This window comes from Morchella sextelata (assembly GCF_020137385.1).
Source record: "Morchella sextelata strain SCLS chromosome Unknown scls_15, whole genome shotgun sequence".
Taxonomy (NCBI): domain Eukaryota; kingdom Fungi; phylum Ascomycota; class Pezizomycetes; order Pezizales; family Morchellaceae; genus Morchella; species Morchella sextelata.
In genome coordinates, this window is record NW_025408630.1 from 550030 (window position 1) to 570336 (window position 20307).

General features: G+C 46.8%; 3 protein-coding genes across 3 annotated transcripts; 2 read left to right on the plus strand and 1 right to left on the minus strand.

The window, feature by feature from the left end:
- Positions 1-692: 692 nt before the first annotated feature.
- Positions 693-3899, plus strand: H6S33_003460 (uncharacterized protein; the record flags this gene model as incomplete). Its single annotated transcript, XM_044834804.1, has 4 exons — positions 693-756; positions 832-1080; positions 1151-1767; positions 3852-3899. The coding sequence occupies 4 exons, from the start codon at positions 693-695 to the stop codon at positions 3897-3899; spliced, it is 978 nt and encodes a 325-aa protein (XP_044691821.1).
- Positions 3900-11919: 8020 nt separating this feature from the next.
- H6S33_003461 (uncharacterized protein) lies at positions 11920-14096 on the minus strand (the record flags this gene model as incomplete). Its single annotated transcript, XM_044834805.1, has 3 exons — positions 11920-13232; positions 13290-13466; positions 13529-14096. 3 exons carry the CDS (start codon positions 14094-14096, stop codon positions 11920-11922), a joined length of 2058 nt encoding a protein of 685 aa, XP_044691822.1.
- Positions 14097-17716: 3620 nt separating this feature from the next.
- H6S33_003462 (uncharacterized protein) lies at positions 17717-19061 on the plus strand (the record flags this gene model as incomplete). The annotated part of the gene is made up of 4 exons (XM_044834806.1): positions 17717-17739; positions 17900-18477; positions 18795-18899; positions 18970-19061. The coding sequence occupies 4 exons, from the start codon at positions 17717-17719 to the stop codon at positions 19059-19061; spliced, it is 798 nt and encodes a 265-aa protein (XP_044691823.1).
- Positions 19062-20307: the final 1246 nt, after the last annotated feature.

Genomic DNA, 20307 nt, shown 5'->3' on the forward strand with positions numbered 1-20307 from the left:
TGGTAAGCAGGGGTGTGCACCCAATTGCCAACTAAGCGCCCTACTAATCAACGAGCCACAGCAGCGCTGCACTACAAACCTCTTACCCACTAGCCTTCTTGATGCTTGTATTGAAATTGTAGGTTAATTAGTAGCCACCAACACCCATTAATTAGAGCAGTTTTCATAATTCTAGGCCCAGCCGAACAACATAACATATAGAACGATTCTTACAAAGTTAAGCACGGTTGCTCTATTAGGCAACTCGAGATGCCCGTTTAGGTATCTCAATTTAAACTTTCAGCAGGATTGCCTAATGAAGCTATGGGAATTACCTAGAGAGGTAATGCCTGAACATTCGCACTGTGTGTTATGGCGCTCCCCTGGGCCTAATATTATGCAAACCGCTGTTATATCTCCAGTTATTCATCTCGGTCTTGCCCCGACGTATGAGGCAAACGCCCCCCCCCCCCCCGGCAAGCGCACCGACCAACAGGATCCCGGAAGAAAGCTAATCCGTACCAGGTCAAGTCCCGTCCTGCGTGCCCCTGCTGAAATTTTTTTTGGTTGATTTTTCTCCACGTTGCCCGGTTCAGTTTTCCAGGGGAGTATTTAAGCTTCTTTCCATCCCCAAGCTGTAGGCTGGCCCGCAGATCTTGTTGCTCTCCAGAATCCAAGTACCCTAATAAAGCTTTTTTTTATATAAAAAAAACATGGCACCAGCTCTGACATTACCATACGAGCCTGAGCCCGAGCTCAAATCTGAAGATTTCCATGGTATAAACCTCCCCTCCCCCGAGCTCTCCTCTAGCAAGTTTCATCGAGTATAGACTGAGACGTAGTGCCCACCAGTTCTGGATTTACCGGCACTTTACACAAAGCCCAGCCCAATCATCCTCTTGAAAACTCTCGACAAACTCACTCTCCCGCCGCCATCATGGGATCGCCCGCCAGCAAACCAGCAAAGCACGCCCCCTGGGCTTACTAAATGGCTCACTGGCATAATTGCCTGTCCACTGCAGTGGATTTCCGATGAAGCCGTCCAGGAGCAAATCTGGGAGTCTGCGAGTTCACGGCTCGCCGAGCGGTGTGGTAGGACTGGTCAGTATGATATTATAGACCTTCCGAAGGTACAAAAGTCAACATTCCCTTCTGACAAAACTCTGTGCAGCTATGCCGTCAGTAGACCGAACATTCAAAATCTCCGAGTCTCTCGAACTCATAATTCACGAGCCCACCCTCACCGCAGACAATCTCGGCCTCAAGACCTGGGCCAGCTCCTACCTGCTCTCAAAACGCCTCTCACAGCTGCCGCTCCCATCTTTCCCCGAGGGTGCTCGAGCTCTAGAGCTTGGTTCTGGCACGGGACTTGTTGGGCTGGCCGCCGCAGGGACGCTACTGGGAGTGAGCTCCGTTCTCCTCACCGACCTCCCTGAGATCGTTCCCAACCTGCAGCGAAACGTAGACCGGAACCGTGCTGCTTTGAAGAGCGCTGTTGATGTTGAGGTGCTGGACTGGCGGGATGATACGGAGGTGGAGGAGGCACAGCGTTTTGAGCTGGTGCTGGCGGCTGATCCGATTTATTCGCCAGAGCACCCGGCGCTGGTTGCGGGTGTGGTGGGGCGGTGGATGAAGAGGGATGGAGAGTCGAGGGTGGTGGTGGAGCTGCCGTTGAGGGATGGGTTTGAAGGGGAGAGAGAGGATTTTAAGGTGAAGATGAGAGAGCAGGGGCTTGTGGTGGTTGATCAGGGTGTAGAGACGGGGTGGGATGACTGGGGTAATGGAGAGGTGAGTTGTTGGTGGTCGATATGGAGCTGGGGGCGTTAACGTTGGTCGTTTTTTTCTTTGCTTATTGCTAGATACCTAGATAGAATAGATGGTACGGAGGGCTAGAGACTAGATAGAGATAGAGATAGAGATGGAGATGGAGATAGAGATAGAGATAGAGATAGATTAGATGAAGTGAAATGAAACGAAGATATGAATATCACCTATAAAAGATTAGACATATGTATATAAACAATATACCTAAAATGACCTTGTAATTTATAGTTGACTACGTAGGATTTAAAGAGAATAGACCATCCAGAAAGGTCGATTCACAATTCTGTTGAGTCCAAAACCCCACCCAGAGCCCTCTCATCTGCATCCCCGAAACCAGCCCGAGGCAGGGAAAGCTCTAGAGTTGGATTCATCGATCGTATGTACAGCGACAGGTAATAAGTGATGGAACGGGCTGAGACACAGTGATACCTGTTTTGGGTAAAACGCCGCCAACATACGGTGTTTGCAGGTATATGTTCCGGGCCGTTGGCGGATATGACGGATTCGCGAATGGACTTGACAAATTCGCGAATGGACTTGAGGTATTCGCGAATGGACTTCTAGGCTCATACATCTGTGGCTGGACCAGTCTATTCGCGAATGGCCTGGGAATACTGTGGTTTTAGTAGGACAAATAGTTCATCACTCACAACTAATAATGATTTATATCAATCCTGAATGATCTCTACAACCATCAGAAACCTCTGAAAAAACCATCGACCCTAAAGACCAAACCTAAAAAAATAATTAGCATCTTCATGATATTTAGCGAGCTTAAGACCTCAATATTAACAATTGACGCCTGATATGTGGTATCCTGTGGTCTCTATCAGCTTCACTGACCTCTACAACTACTTATTAGGGCCCTATGAGCTCTAGTAGAGTCCAGATTATTCTCGAGTTAATTTAAAGACCCAATTCCATTACCCTTTATCCAGTCCATTCGCCAATGGACCGGTCCGGTCCCCGATGTATGGAGCAAGCAGTCCATTGGCGAATCCAGGGTATTTGCGAGTCGCCCGGAACATATAGCTGTATCTCAGAGCGTTCCATCACTTATTACCTACTGCTGTACTTGCTAGTGTCTCTAGAAAAAATTCCAAGATCGAGCGGGGAGAATCTTGGTTTCTAAAGCTAGATATTGGTTACGATGTTGCAATTATAGTGGCCACGGTGGTTTTGGTCACAATTTGTTAGATCATTATTTTCATATTCCGGAGTAGCGTTCCCTACGAGACTCGTGGGTTTGGCTCGAGATATCGGGCTCGAAGCATGAGAATGACTCCCATGAGACGAGCTTTAAATTCTCGAGACCTTTTTTATATCTGTTCAAGCCTGTCTCGGATTGGTAAGCATAGGGAAAGTTAACTACACTAAATTTATATTAGTTTTAGTCAAGTGTAATGGCACGCGCGGTATCTAATTAATTCCCAACTCACTGATCACTCACTCCCCAAAGGTGACTTTATATTTGGAATGTCCGTCAAAAGTTGGGACATCTAATGCTTCTGTAGCATTGCTCTAGGGTTTCGCCACCATTCTGATGGATCATGGCCCATCACTCGAAGAAGGCTCGAACAGGCTCGAATATTGCTTTTTTTTTTTTAATTCATTAAGGCTCGAATACTGCGAGCCTGGGCTCATAAAATAAGACGAGAAGAGACGGGTCCACGCCCGAGCTCGCCTCGAATAGGTTCGTGAGGAACACTATTCTGGGGGAAATCAAGCCAAACCAATGAAATTCGACCGAACCCTATATTGGATTATTCTCTTAAATCATTTATTATATTTTCGGGGCTTTTTACCGGACGAAATTCCAAGTCTATTGCTCTGAACGCTCTTGATAGGACAACTAGACCAATGATGGCCGGCGCGAGATAAGACGAGACCAGTTTGGACGAAGTCTCGTTTTGTCTCGTCTCGTCCTATACTAGTCTTGGAGACGAATCTCGAGACTGATATAACTAATATAAACTAATCCGGATTCGAGGTAAGAACTTATACACATATCTAGCTTTTCATCATTAATAACTTCCAAAAGTAAACAGGAGACGTCGAACCATAATATCCTTGACAAAAATGGCGGATTGGATTAAAGCGCACACCCAATTTCAGCCAATCAGAAGAAGCTTGAGCATGAGGAAGCCTTATTTTAGACCACGGCTTATCTCGATATTTCAAAAGAAAAAGACCTCTAGGCATCTCTTCTTGCCTCAGAGTCGTCTCGTTAGGTCTCGAGATAAAGCCCCGAGCCATAGTCCGGGATATTGAGTGCAACCGACCATAAAAAGTCTGGCTAACTCAGTGAACCTCTAGCTCTATAGCTCTTTACTAAACTAATGTTTTCCATGATATGACCAAGGCCTGTGTTATATCATTCCTCGGCGTGCTAATCGAATTAGAGACGCAAATTAATTTCTATAAGATTGGAGTTAAACAAATACGTAGACAAAACATACGTCTTGAATCACGCTCACGGGTGTGCCCAGTCTCCGAGCATTGCCAACTAGCTGGTGATTCATAGAGAACAAGAGGTCATACTCGCCCATAACATGCTTCCAGTAAACTTGGCCATATGTATTCTGTTTACTGAGGAGAAACGTGTCTTTTTACACGTGGTCTGTGCACTGGAATAACTCTGGAAGAGGTTGACAGTTGACTCTGGATACAATGTTCTGTATGAGTTGCACTGCGGTTCTTAAAGGAAATTGAAGTTTAAGAATTCCAAGAATCTTTATCGAATATCCTTTACTGAAACCCAACTAACTTCCGCTATTCTGGCATATATTCTACTAATACATCAGTACTCTGTAATTCAATGATTAGCTCAGCGGGCTCACCCGCAACACACCGATTTCAGTGTCCACAGCACAAAGCCCACATCCCAGGCCCTAAACGAGAATCACATCCCTATAAAAGCTTCTTACACTTCAAAAAGGACTCCATACCATCAAATCTTATATTTCCCACATTTGTGTCCAAGAAACCAACCGAGTGATATCCCATGAAGCAAGCCCGCCGGCGAGCAATCCAGCCCTGACCACCAGCACGTGCGCCACTGACCTAACCATGACCCAGCAGAGTCAGGCCCCCCGTAAAGCCCTTGTGACCGCCGCCCGCCGAAAAACCTGCAGTCAGCACCGCGTAGGGAAGGGGTGACAGAACAAAACTGCACCTGAAAGGCCTCGGCCTCGTAATATCATATCTGAGGGTGAGTCGATCACTCAATCGCCAATAGAGAGCTTGTTATTGGCGCACAGCTAGTTATGGGTCGTGACAGGTGACGCATATATAGAGATAGTGTGCACTGAGACTTGTGGGCACTCGGGAGAATACCGGTTTCAAAAGAGCATGGCGGGAAAATACGGGGGCTATGAGACAGTCTGTATCGTAGCTAAAAATCGCTATGCTCCGCTCCCAACCTTCTCCTCGGGTATTATCATACTTTGAATACTCTCATCAGACATTTGAAGTCTCCTCCAATAACTCGGTGTTTACAGGCAAGATTAGTTTTATCTCCGTGAGCGACTAGTTTGGGATCATTTGTTGGTGTTTTTCTTTTATTACCAATTATTAGAAATCTACAACCAGGCGTTCCAAAGCACGTGTAATTAACGAGATATTAGTGCAAAGCTTCTGTCGTTCGACGTGATGGTAAAACGGTTTTTTTTCCAGATCCACATCATGCACGGGAGGTGCTAGGCAGTGCATATCGGATGGGTTCATAATAACCAGTTTATTAAAAGAGCCGTTAGGACCGCGAATGCTAATGACCAATGAATAGAGGTTGCCTAACCAGATCTAATATATAAAAAGAACGAAAAAAAGGATGCAAAAATAACTTTACTCGATAACCTATTGATGGGCTCCTTGACGACTTTTGGCATCATTGGAAATATAGGATGCAAAAACGTGTCCCGTAAAAAGCAACTTTCGACACGGGATACCATGATATGATGGCTTACAAGTTACCACTCTTGCTTGGATGCTGTGTTGCCACAACATATGCATAAGTGTACGGGGGGTTTCTTTTTTGCTGTATTTTTTTTTTTTTTTGATGGCTGCCATGCCAGGCATGCATCACCTTTCCCCGAAGCCACGTACTGATGAGTCCCAAAATCTAGGATGCCAAGATACTTTTTTTGCCGGATAGGTCACTCACTCTACCGACAGACCGGTAATGGGCTTCCCCGTGGCTGAGGGGCACGTTGGGCCTTAAGCTTTCATCTATCTTAAGTACACACTCGATCAACTGCATGCAGGAGAGAAGGAGTTCAGTCAGTGGGTCTGTAGGGCTTAGCGTGATCCCCAATTTCATAACATGTCTTCTTCGAGTGGTGTAGGAGGATAGGCAGAACAAGCCTTTTCTATTTCTGTCATTTCTTCTTCAGAGCTAATGCAACTTCCTAAACAACTGAAACTTCGAACCGGCCATTGAACCTTTTCAAGAATAGATTGTAACGTTGGTTAACGGTTTGCGGGGATGCGTGGCACGCAGTCAAGATCGTCATACCGTCTGAAGAATAATTGCAGAAATGCAAGTAGATACTAGCTACTGATCGGGACCGTTTCAAGGCATGCATGTAGACATGTCTTATGTCCTGTAGTTACTTTCTCGCACGAACTACCAGCCTACTAGGATCGAAATCCCCTCACACACACTTCCCACGCAATAGGACTAAAACACTTTTTAGATTTTAGACTTTTTGACACTTCTAAAAGGTTCAGCTGAGGGGTACGTAGACCCCCACCCTCCCCGATAAAGGATAGTGGCGATAGATCTAACATGCACTCTTACTGGCCGTTTCAAAATGAAAGTGCTGGAACTAGGCTCCAACACCTCGAGGCATCTAGGAAATCAACAGGAAAAACCTGTATGTTTCAGGAAGATGCCTAGATCGAATCTTGCAGCCTTCCAAAACACTTGGCTCGTGCTTCAGCGGTACGATTGATTACTTGGTACCTCTAGACATCAATATGTACCCTAGGCTACTTAGATGTTTGTTTAGTTACCACCTGTAAAAAAACAAATGTGAAATGACTCAAATAAGCTAGTAGCAACTTTTTCGATTGTGTCAAGAACTGCTGACTTGAAACCTATGCAGCAATGGATTCGCCAGTAGGATTCCATGAATTTCTTCTGTGATTTCGTATTATTATTAGCTGAGGTTGACACAATGAGATGGTTTAAATATCATTACATTGATCGTGATGTACATATGGTTCCCCCAGTCTTAAAGGTAACATGAGAAAAACGCCAAGTCTCGAATAACTTTTCAACTACGATTGATATTAAAAATATGGAAAGACAAACTCTTCTTCATCATGGTATCCAGCTTTTCTCTTTCCATATTTTTAATATCAATCGTGGTTGAAAAGTTATTCGAGACTTGGCGTTTTTCTCGTGTTACCTTTAAGACTGGGGGCACCATACCTGTACATGGTAAATCCACTTAAGTTCTTCTAATCATCATGCGACATCATGCATTTGCCAAGTCCGCTAGTTAATTCGGTCTAGCAAAAGGAAAGAAAGAATTACCGGTGGGCATTTACTCTAGCTAGGGCTGCATATTTTTGATCATTTTTAATTATAGTATGTAGCCTATCAAGTGCTGCGCCTACTGCATTGGTGATCTTAGCCATCATTCGGCGACATTTCGGACGATCCGGGCGGTCGGAATAGGGTGCATGTGGGGAAAAACAGTTAGAAAGCCGCCGTAGGGCTGGAAGGTTAAATGGCTGATACATTGGTGCTTGGTATACCCCCCTTCCCCCCTTCCCTTGACACGCCGACCCAAAGTAGAGAATCTATCCAAGCGAGACCCGTTCGATTGTTCAATAAAGTCGATCTTAAGATCCCGCCAGAGTCATTAATTGATGTAGATTAAACGGTAACGGCCTGGCAATGTATTCCATACGCATTTGTTCTTTCATATCTATCTCCAATCCGTTTGTTTTAACTAGATAATCTAGGACTATAGTATTGAATTTAACTGAGTCAATCCCGGGCAATATGATAACCGATAACGGAAGGTGCCAAAGAGATGTGGCCGCTGCACAAAAAGTGGCAGGAAAACATAGGACATGCTCTGTCAATATGAGGTAGTTTATGAGAGTGAGGCTCTGGACAGAGGCGGTAATCTTTTCCATTTAGGCGGACAGGGTACGATGACATTCTCGTGCAGATCGTTGGCACCGAGTGATTGGCTGTGATGTGTGGGTGTGCAAGGCAATTTTGAGCTAGGTAGAGTATGTCGAGGCTCGCTCATGCAGCACAACACAACCAGCAACTAGAGTGGTCCAATCCCACCCCAACCTTTGAAAACAAGATAGTTCATGCGAACATTCTGCATCTACTCCGGAACGGCCATCAGCCCAGGCCACACCCATGTTCATCTTAAGGTTGTAGAGGTAAGCAGGTGTGAGAACAAGGGAAGATTGGCGAGGTACCTACCAGGGTAGCCATGTACAACACGCGCGCTGCCTGGGTAAATTATCCGAAGTACGCGCGGTAATAAGTTTGATTTATGGAATTCAATGTCGATTTGATCATCTAGTCTAGGATATCGATCGGCCTTGTGAGGATCATGGTATGTCACTCGGGTGGTGACTGTATTGGCCAGTCCGTCAATCCCTGCTACTCGAACGAGTGAGGTAAGAAAGTAAGAGTAGGGGCTTGCCCGAGGTTGTTCGCAGTTATAGTCGCTCTGTTCAATTGATCAATGGCAAACCTAAATGTAGTCAGCATTGAGGCGAGAGAGGGGGAGGGCTTTAACGCCATGCGGCACTAGATAGATCAATAACACACCGTCAGAGGCACTGCTGTTATCCTAATAGATAGATAGGATGGCTCAAATTGGGTACAGGACAGAGCGGTTGATCTGGAAGGAGTGGAAGAAGTGGAGGGGGAAAGAGGAGAAGGACATCGGAGATCCGTAGCTTCATACATAATCTTGTGAGACAGACCACCTATCCTTCCCGCTAGCGCCTTTTTGGGGGTGATCAGACAACTCACTCCGAAAAAGGTCAGGATATGGGCAAATTGGCACTCAGTATATCCTGTCATACATATATCTTGGTACGTCATACGATTGCTAGGCACAGACAATTATCACTTCATCACGGATCCGGATATAAGTTCTTAGTGATCTAATAATCTGCAACCGGTGTAATAAATTAGTAGCTGACAGATCAAAATAGCCACATGATGGCCCAAAGCGTCATAGCGGCGAAGTATTATAATGTACACATGCACTTTTCTCTGGTGACGGCCCGTGCACTCAAATTTATTAGGGTACATGTATGAACTCTATGTATGTACAGGTGGGCATGAGGAGCTGAACCTAATTCATATCCTATCACTCGACAAATAAACTTCTTCTCGAATGTGGGGTAGTCAAGATCGAGACGAGGAGGATTCGTGTCAACTACGCGTAGATTGTAATTTTGGTGGGGAAAGGGAAAAAAAAAATTTGTTCATTCTCCTCACAACCCCCCCCCCCCCCCCCCTCTTTTTCTCTTCCTCCTCCTCCTCCTTATCATCGTCAGCATCATCATAATCAGTAAATCATCTTATCGTTCGACAGGATCTTATATGCAGGCACCATGCAGGTAATCCTACATTCTAGAAGAATGCTATTCTCATGCTAATCCTAAGAAGGTTGGACTTAATGTATAGTGGCTAAGCCTCATATCATATCAGGGGTAGGTTGCTACGATTAATTAAGGACGTACTCTATCTACCTCCAGGATTTTTTTTCCTTATTCTACATACAACATGATATCGGCTAGACAGGCCAATGACCCCAATTGATTCGGACAGATATCTCACCGAAAGTTGATTTATCATTCCCCCAGCTGCCAGTATGTGCATGATTACTCATCTTGGGACCAGGCTTAACGATCAAACGAGTGGCTGATAGATGATTGTGGGCCCAGTGGACAACTGCGTTCGTGGCGCTCGGACGAGCTTAGGTACAGGGGGGATATTTCTACACATCGGGCCATTCCTTGAGGACTATCGTCATTCGTTGTTGAAGAGAAGAGGTTGAAAGGTGGGGACTACTTACCTAGGTCTCTGAAAAACAACCTCAGATAATTCCTTTTTGTGCCGAGTACCGGCGCGGCGCGGCACATCTGGTGCATTGAATCTTTCTACATTGGGTCTTAATTCCACTGATACTAATAATAAACACTCATCCCCAATGGCTTAAGTAATGTTACCATAATACAGGAACGGTCACACGCCCGGACTTGCGGACATTTCGATAGGCGAGCAGAAAGGAAAACCTAAACTCAACTCTCCGACTAATGTTACTTTCTGGGGAGATAAGGAAATATAAGGGGCCGGGTCCATAACCCAGCAGATCCGGTGAGTGAAATCGGTGGATATAACGTGGTTGGTTGGTTTTAGAAAATATGAAGGGGCGCGCGCCGATGCACGATGCCGTTTGGCATGGGTCTATCTCTCGTCTTGAATATCACCTGGGGCCAATGAGTGCTACGAACTTTTGGGAGCATTTCGATGGAGAGATCTCGAGAACCAGCCAGCCTCTAGAGTCTAGACTTTATTCACAGCCACAAGCGCGGACTGGCGTTAAATAAGCTAAATAAGCAGGAAATATGTGGCTTGTCAGTTGGATGATGTGACGTGAGAAGGTGAGGATCTAGGGAGTATGGGAAGTACCTCCACAAGGTACACTTATAAGTGAGCACAGAAATCGGTAGGTACAGGTACCGCAGCTACATGTACTTTTCTACAAAGCTCACCAACTGGGCTAAGTCTGGGTTAGCTTTCTTCTGCTAGCATGCTCCGAACTGCCCCTATTAAGCCAGTTGCAGATGTAATATTATTAATCAACCAATAGGGTACCATTATAACAACCCATGTCACGCTCCCCACACAATACTCAATCAGCCTTAAAAAGCCACGATCGATGGATGTATTCTACCGTAGGGCTGAGAGATCAATCCGGCCTTCCATTTTCCGGCGCGCTGACGTGATATTCTTAATCCTCCTGAGCGAAAAATGCCCTAGGACCACCCGTCCGAGAGCTATGGGAGTTTTCCCAATGTATGTAGGTAATGTATTCCTCCATGAATCGAACGTGATTACATATTATTCACTTTCCCACTGTCAGGTGCAAGGTTAAGGGAGCTGCAGATAATCCATCCACCCATTGAATCATAGGGCTCAAATCACATCAGAAGACCCTGAACTCTTAGGGCCAGAACAGGTACTCTACTGGTACCAGAAAGGCTTATCCACGTAGGTAGGATCCCCATCGATACCACGCCCACCAACCACACCACAACCACCGAACAAGGTAAAAAAAACAGAACCTTGGATGAATCCTGGTTAATGCCATACCTCATAGGGCTCAAGTAGTCAAGGTGACCGTTGCATACATCCCTAGATTATCGGCTCGTTCGTTGCGCTGGGAAACCTGCCGGCTCGTGAAACCGTCGATGCGCTAGTGGGCCATGGGTTGGGTTCACGTTGCTCTCTCTCCCTCTCTCCTAGGCTTCTCCTCTCTGCTGCTGTACTAGCTCTTGTACATCCTTCACAAGGCTGAACGTGCAGGTTGCAATCAAGCATGGGTGCGGCACAAGACAATTAATTTTTTTTTTCCTGTGAGGGGGAGACGCGGGCCAGTCCTTTTTCCATTGTTTCTACAGGTAATAATACCTCTGCTCATGCGGGTTTAAAAACTGTAGCCAAACCTCAGGTAGGGACCTGCACCACGAGTAGTCTGATGGTGTTGTGTGTTTCGCAAGCAAATAAAAGAAAAGGAGAAAGAAAAGCATAAACACCCCATTTAAGCATTGTCAGGCGAGAAAATAAAGAAAAATAAACACAGGAGAGTGAAGAAAGAAGGTGGGCAGTATTTGTAGAGTTGCAGCCACTGTGGTAAAAAGTGTAAAAAAAAAATAAAAAAAATGAACATAAACAAAAAGAAAGCCCCAAAGTTTCAAATACACCAATAAATGGAACCCGAATAAAACACCAGTCCAAGACTCCCCCAAAAGAGAACAAGAGAACAACAAAAAAGGAAATCTAATTACAAAGAGGGTAATGCGAATGACTCGGAGGAAACGCCGCATCATACGACAGCGCTACGAGTCTCCATGGTCTACTGCCGAAACAGGAGAGAATCCCTGTGGCCACTGCGTGAAATATTCCGACGGATCTGGCATGACGGGGCCAGTTGACGATAGAGCGAGTAGTCCTGCAGTGAAAGGTGGCAGTGTTGAGGGGCCTGCCTGTGACGATTGGAGGAATTGGTAGTTGACATCCTCCTGTGTTGGGAACGTATTGGCCTGCTGCTGCTGTTGCTGCTGGCTAGAGCCCAGGAAGTATATGGGCGGCGAGAGCGGGTCAAAGGGGGAGAGTGGCAGTTGGGTCCAAGAGCTATCATCTACAACCCCGATACTTGGCGAGCAGGAGGATGGAGTTGGTGTGCATGTGGGGTTCTCCATCATTTGCGACATTGGAGGGATTATTTGGCGCCATGTAGTCTTTCCAATAAGGCTGCTGGGGTCGGCTTTAGTGAACTCCCAGAGGAACATCGCTGACCTCCGCTTGATCCCTGCACTCGATAGGGCTGTTGAGAAAAGCTCCTGTACAACGGTGATACCCTTGATTGCTGCTCGGGCTTCCTTTCCCCGTCTGCGGCGCAGACGCTCCCTGTCTAATGTAGCAGCCCCATCTTGCCGTTGGGCGGTAGAGAGCTCGGTGTAGAATGCAGCCCAGAACTCTGATGCAAAGGGAAGCGTGAGCTTCTTACTCCCGTTGAACTCGTCAGTGACGGAACAGGCTTGGGACGATTCCCAGACCTGCTTTCCCGTCGAGTATATACGAGTGATACACTCCCAGCCGTAATTATCGTATGTAGGGCTGGATGACGTAACTTCAAATTCAGCGCAGAGGACCGACGATTGAGAGGGCATTGTGGGCATGACGGAAACGCTCGATTCAAAGTGCACAATCGGGAAGCTGGCTGTTGCTGACTCTGGGTGTTCTAGAAGATCCGCAAGGTGTGGGAATCGAGTGTTCCACTCTGGAATTGATGATAACGGTGCTGCAGCTGCAGGTCTTTCTGTGTGTGAGAGACGTGTATAGGTGTGAAAGCAGCCCTCCACACCAGCGGCGTGGTGGCTTGGGGAGCCAACCCACATGGCGAAATTCGTGGGTCTAACTGTGGGTAATACCTCTTCCTCAGGATTGAACATCCCCTGCGGGTAATATACCGAGGAGTCATTTGAACCACCGAAGTCACCGGAGGAGCCGCTGGAATGAGAGGGATAGAACTGCGAACCATTTGAAGGTGCCGGACTCGGCGCCATATTGATCTCGGCCTCATCCTTCCAGCTATCAGAGTTGTTGTCCCACCCAGATGCAGGTTTCTCCGTTGTTACAAGCTTCATGACTATTTTGGTATTAGACCAATTTACCCCCGGAGACTTTGCGGAGACATTCAACTTACAGTCCTTGTTGTTGCGCAAAAGATTCTTCAACACCTGAATATGACTTGAGACCTGTTTCCGCGTCCTCCGCTTTCCAGTGACCTTGAAAATGTAATCTGCAATCAATTCATTCCTTCCGCGGGGTTTTCCCTCCATTGAGAGCTTCCTCCTTCCGATCTTTGGGATCTTTTGGATAGCTAAATACTGCTATTTAGCAAAAGTGTACAATTTTGAGATGTTGAATAAAAGTCTGTTTTACCTTCCATAAACGCCTCCTCAAGCTCCTCATCCCACACAGATTCGCCCTCCATCGAAGCGTCTCTCCTCTGGCGAGCTCTATATTGGTGATATGGCACCAAATCCTGCTCCTGCGCAACGGCGGCCGCCAGCGTTCTTGGAGTTGAAGCAGCCAGGTTGCCCTGCGCTCTAATAATTCTGGAACGCTTTCGTTGATCCAACTTGAGCGAGTTGCGCTTTAGCTGATCCGTATTGTTAATAGACACTGGTGACAGATTTCCTGGTGGTGACGGAGAAGACAGTTGTGTATTAGTTGAGGTTTCCTCAAGTGCTCGTCTGGATGAAGACGAGATGTAGCTTGTTGGCACACGAGGTGTAGTGACAGATGTGGGGTGCGTTGAATGGGAATCCAGTATGCCCTGGCTTGGAATAAACAGGGAAGAATTATGATTATGAATAGTGTTCAGCTGGTCGTCGTTGAGGTTGACGTTACTACTATTGCGGCCGAGAGAGCGGATATCGAGAAGGTCGGGATATAATGATGAAGGAACACAAGATGCATAGTGGTGGATAGACGAAGAGGAATCCATTTAATACTAAAGTAAGAAACCAAGTAGGCCCGCGCTAGAACTTGCCGAGTGTTTTTTATGCACTTGCTTGTATGATGGGGATATGTATGACAGGGATGGGCAACGGTAAGGTGTGAATGGCCGTAGAGAAAATAATGGTACAACTGCTGTACGAGGCAGACAATAGAGTGTGCAGTGTGCAGCAAGTAGCAAGCAATACCGGTAGGGTAATTATGTATGTAGGGAATAGAAGACCGTTGACTGAGTAATAAATAGAAAAGTGTACGAAAAATCGCCGAGGTTCTTACTAGGAGGTAAGAGAGGGAAGGTGGGCTGTATCTAACTCGTTGGATGACAATGCACAGGTTCAAAATGACCGTAGTGGGCAGTGGCAGTGAAAATGAGTGACACCGCGATCTGCTGTATTTGGAAAAAAAATACAAAAAAAGAGAGTGTAAAAAAAGCGAGAGAGTAAAAAAAATAAAAAAATAAAAAAAGAGAGTGTGACGAGAGAGCGGCGATTTTCGAATGAATGAATGTCGACTTGAGAGTGTAAGAACGAAAAGAATGGGAATGAAGTCGGTTTGATATAAAGATTGAAAGCTGTGGAAAAGTACGCCGGTTACAGAAACCACGGGAATCTTGATCAAATTCCTTAGAAATGCAGGACAAATACTCAAAGACCAAAGGAGAGTATTTCCAGCATACCAGAGAGAAAGAGGTTTTATTGAAAAATATAGGAAGAAAAAAAGTACCAAACATTTAAGTGGGAGTCTGTACGATAATAATACTATGAGAATGATGAACCAAGGGGCCCCCCAATTTGCTTAGAGGAACTAGATTTGACTACAGAAACCCCCCAAAATGGTCGCATCAATATTACCGCACCCAAATAAGATCTGATGGGTCAAAGAGCTGCATCTGGAAAAGGTGGTGCTCTTGAGCAATTGATCAAACAGTGGGGCAGAAGCAAGGGGTTTCCCAAGAAATCCTCAGGGGACGCGACTTTTGGGGAACGACGCGAAGAATCAAGAGATTTCACGAGAAGTACGTGCACCCATTGATGGAAGGAGGTGTACAACCTCAGCGAGGGGCGTAACTAATGGATTCCTCTATTCAAATATCCCATTCCAGTGTGTGTAGAAGCCCGATTGGGAAGGCTTTCGTGATGACCATCAAGCTTTCCTATTCCAGGGACGTCTGAGATTACGGATTAACGAATCTACAACGTTGGGGATAGAGATCTGTACGTCACAGCATCCATCCCACGAGGTGGTGTTCACGGAGTGGACACGGGCCGCGGGGTGCCCTCGAGGGATGGATGGACATCACGTTTAATTGTTATATCAGATTCCGACATAGGTTATGTATTTCGTCAACGTTTTCCAGAAGGGGACAAAAGGAAATAGCGCGAAACATATGTCCGGCTTAAGCTTTCCTCTCTCGATCCATGGATCCAAACGGTTCTCCCCAGTACCATGTAGTATGTACATAAAATACCTATTCTGTAAATACAATCACCGGTATATCTCGGTCATGCAATAGACGAAGATATAAATTGGGTGTTGCGGGGCTCAATTGATGCATGGATGGCCACTACCTAGAGTATCAATGATATATGCTAATAATATCCCAACTAGTAAGTATATCGTAGTCTGTAGAAGTTACTTTCGATCATGTACAGATTATTAAGGCAGGTGCACGAGAGATAACTCAAACCGTTCGAGAAAGAACGCCCCCGTTGCTCTTCGGGACCAAAGCAATGACCCACGGGAGACCCCTCCTGTCCTCCCGCAGCACGCTAAGTAAGCGAAAGTAGAAACTTTCTGAAATCCGGCATCAGAGCCGGTCTACCCTTATATACGGGGATGCGGGCGGGACAGGAAATCCGCTGGAAGCCATACAAGGCCGAGGACGAGGGAAAAAAAGAAAACAGATCTTCCACCCCGATCGCAGTGATGGGAAGGGAAGGGGGTAAAAAGCTCTTCTCTGAGAGGGCTGTCTGAACGGAGTTTCTTCTCAATCCAGTGGTGTGTTTTTTTTCCTTCGCGGCCCTCTTTGCTACCGATATCCTATTCACAAATCAGAACGCATTCCCATCGACAAAATGCCCGGAAACAATATTGGAATCGGCAAAGGTGAGGGAAGCTGTCTTATCTTACCTCCGTTTATCCTTATCCACACTTCCCCAAGGCAGAATGTTTTCTTGGCTGACTCTCTGAGGCTCAATGGATTGTCATGAGTTGTGAGACTCATGACGTCCTGTTTGGCTTCCGTTCATTCTCATAGTCATCTTCGTTGCGATAAAACCGATGATTAAGATGGCAGCCATTGCTGGGGGCGGAGTTTATTTCGCGAAAAAAGGTACAGATTTCAATTTCGTGGCGTGTGTGTGTGCAGTTGACGAGATGAGGAGGACTTTTTCCTCCTCGGGAACGTCCCAATGCCATGACTGCGGGATTAAGCTTCACCGCAGAACAAGCAAACTGAGCAATCAACCCCTTATACTTACCCAATGGCAAGAAGAGATGAAGGAAGAGATGAAAAATAAGGAAAAATAAAGAAAAAAACAAACGAGTTTAGCAATTAATCGTTGTTATACCCCAGGATTCCTCACGCCTGAAGCCTGTAAAGCGAACGCATCGATCATAATGAACCTGCTACTGCCACTACTAATATTCGCGACTGTCCTCCCTGCATTTGACCGTGATAACATGACATCAGTCTTATCTGTCGTTGTTACGGGAGGTCTCTACCAAGGTGTGCTTGCTACTTTATTTCTCACTCTACGCACAACAGCAGCTATCCCGGGGTTCGGATGACTGCCTGTGTCAGAGAACCAAAGCTAAACATATTGCGTGTGTGTGAAAACCGTTCAGTTATGGGGCTTGTCTTTGGACTCATCGTCAGGTGGCTGACACCAGTCCCGCCATCATGGAGAGGTGGTGTACTCGCTGCTGGTTTGTGACCCCTCCCCTCCCTCTCATCTATCCATCCAACTCCCTTTCCATCAATTGTCACCTAAACAGCACCTGCATCTCCGTTTGAGTCAGCTACGAGGTCATGGGGTGATGAGTCTGTGATTGCTGATCGAATTGCTTCATCTAGGAATCTTCAGCAATCTTGGGGACCTTGTAAGTTTATGGTTTTATTTTTTATTTCTTACTTTCCTGCATTTGTTAGATCGATCTCCCTGCATTGGAACACGTATCTTGGAACGTACCACGGATTGGTGGCCGTTTCTGGGCGGGCAACTCTCCCAAATGGGGAAAATGGGCCTTAATACCAGCTGTTATTGTGGTGTTGGCCCACATGAGAATATCGGCCGGGCGGGCCCGATACACTACCCAGATAGTAGTCACGGTCACGGATCACGGTCACGCATCTGATTGTGGGCGTGTCTATTGGGCGGTGTCAGCAGCTGTCAGCCCGGCGGTGTGCTGAAACTTGACATATCATTGTGCTTTGGAGTTGACGAGTGATATCTTAGGTGATCGCATATCTTTCGACACTTGCGAAATCTGAGCCTTTCCATGGCGAGGAAGATGTAATAATTCCTTGGCTCCTCGTCTTAGGAACAGACATTCACAGTTTTTCATAATGAATAGGTTACGAAAGGAATCGCATATTCGTCCATCTTTATGGTCGTGCAAACGATTGCAATGTATGTTTCTTCCACTATCTTTCTAAAGGCACAGAGCCCAATTTCCACCATATTCACAAGATCGCACTCGACTTTCTCTCCCCTTCGACTCCCATTCCTCCCCGCTGCAAAGACGCCCCCTTGATACGAGAACCTCACCGCTAACCAAACCCCGCGCCAGCTTCAATCTCGGTGGTCTCCAACTAATAAAAAGCGACTTCAACATCTCCCACGACTCCCTCGCCGAGGTCAACCTCGAGAAGGTCGAAACACCAATTTCACCTGCACCTCCTTCATCCGACGCTCCATTCTCCCTCCGCAAAAGCCTCACCATACTCGCCCATGCTTTCCGCCGCACCTCCTCCACCCCCACCCCCACCCCCACCCCAGCGCCAACAATATCAGACGAAAAGACGCCCCCCGCACCCCCCACCATCCCCATCAAGCGCCGCATCTGGCTCGCGCTGCGCCCATTCGTCACCGCGCCGTCAATTGCACTCTTGGTGTCGCTCGTCGCCGCAAACATCCCCGAGTTCAAGGCGCTGTTTGTGAAGACTCCTGGCGTCAACATGCCAGAGGCGCCGGACCAGAACCCACCGCTGGACTTTATTATGGATATTGCGACTTTTGCGCAACCGACAGTGCCAGTTTTGGGGCTGATCCTGCTGGGTGCGAACCTGAGTAGGCTCAGTATGAAGGGGCTGCCAAAGGGCTTTTGGAAGAGCGCCGTACTCATGGCGGTGCTGAAGCTAATTGTTGGTAAGATTTACCGATTCTCTGCTTTTGCAATTCTTGGTTTCCTTCTGTATATTGGTAGATCGGTATGTGGGGGGAGACTTCGTCGAGGGGCAATGAGGTCACCTGAAATGGCTGATCTAGGAATTGTCCCCGAGTCATTGACCTCACTGAGTTCTCTGGAATGAGGGAAACCCCACTGGAATGGGACGAACCTCGCAATGAGTGTTCGATCATGACATCTCACCCATCCTCTCCTTCTTTCCTCACACCCGATCACCCGCATACCAATTGCCCAAAAAAACTAGATAATAGGAAAAACGGGGACTAACTCATAACAGGACCTATAATCGGCATAGCCTGGACCACAGGCCTCACCCGCCAAACCAGCTGGATCTCCAAGGAGGACAAAATCCTGCAATTGGTGCTTATCATCGGGAGTGCGGGTACGTGCATGATATGGGGCGATTGCATTGGGTATGGTCTCGTGGGTGGTGCTGATATGAATATGTGTAGTCCCGACTGCAACGGCGCAGGTGTATCTGACGAATATATTTGCGCCCCTGGGGCCGGAGGGGTGCGTGGAGCTGTCGGCATTGTCTGCGTGAGTTTTTTTTTCCTTTTCTTGCTCTGTATTTTGGGTGTGAGAGGAGGGTGTGGAGATGCAAGGTGGATGGGACGACGGCTGCAAGGTGCGGTGAGAGGGAGATGGGAAGTGAGGAGAGGAGAGGAGGTTTCTGGTCCGGCTTGGGACGTTGCTGATTGAGTATGTGTGTGGGTTTGTAGGACTTTGTTGGCGCAGTATGCATTGAGTAAGTTGGCTCTATTTCCTTCATTCGTTCATTCCTCCCCGCCTCCTCTGTCTGCAATTGCGCGAAGAGAAAGCAATTTAAGTGGTTGCCAACTATATCTTTCAAACAAAGTTATTGAAACTGACTATGATAGTACTGCTAACATTAACTGCGACGATGGCCTACTCCCTTGTGTTTGTCTTGTAACATCCCCAAGGAGAGAGAACGAACGAAAAAAGTATTGGTTTGGTTAGGAAGGTTTTGGGATTTGCATGTAGGAATAAGGAGCATTTTTGGGAGTGAGGGGATTACGGTTATGATTGTGATTATGGTTATGGTTATGGGTATGTATGGAGTTGAGCGCATGGAGTTGCGCAATTGGTTATGAGTATAATGATGTGATTTAGCCTTTAGTTTATGATGAGCACACGAAGAGAGGAAAAATAGCATAGCAGTAGCAGCTAGCAGTCATTCAGTATACATATGGATGGATACATGTAGAGTAGTTCGGTATCCGTCATGATATCACTCAAACGCATTATGTCAAAAGTCTCCAGATAGAGTACTACCACGGTTTCGCCCCGGGGTGGGGGGGCATGTGCCGTTTCGGATAAAGTACCCTGCGGACGTCGGGCAGAAGGATGATGGAAGGAACAATAACTTCTCTCTGTATTAATATCGCCTCTTTCACCCTGCCAGGAAGAAACCACTCTTCTGTTCCTGCTTGAGAGATGCCTGGATCGGGCCGGTGGACCTAGCCCGGCGGTGTGTGCCTGCAGCAGATGAAATGGATCATACATGTAAATAGTAATAGCGCGCGGCAGTGATTTTCATAATTTCAGGTTCTGCATCAGTGCGGGGAGTTCTAGCTAGAGGAGGATGAGGGAGAGGGAGAGGGAGAGGGAGAAGGGAGACGGAGAGAGGAATAGGAGAATAGGAGAGGGTGCGTGGTTTCGAGATGTGAAGTTGTGGCAGGATGGGCGGTGAGACCTCACACTTACTTTCACTTTCACTCACACTCGCTCACTCATTCACTCTCACTCACACTCGCTCACTCATCCAC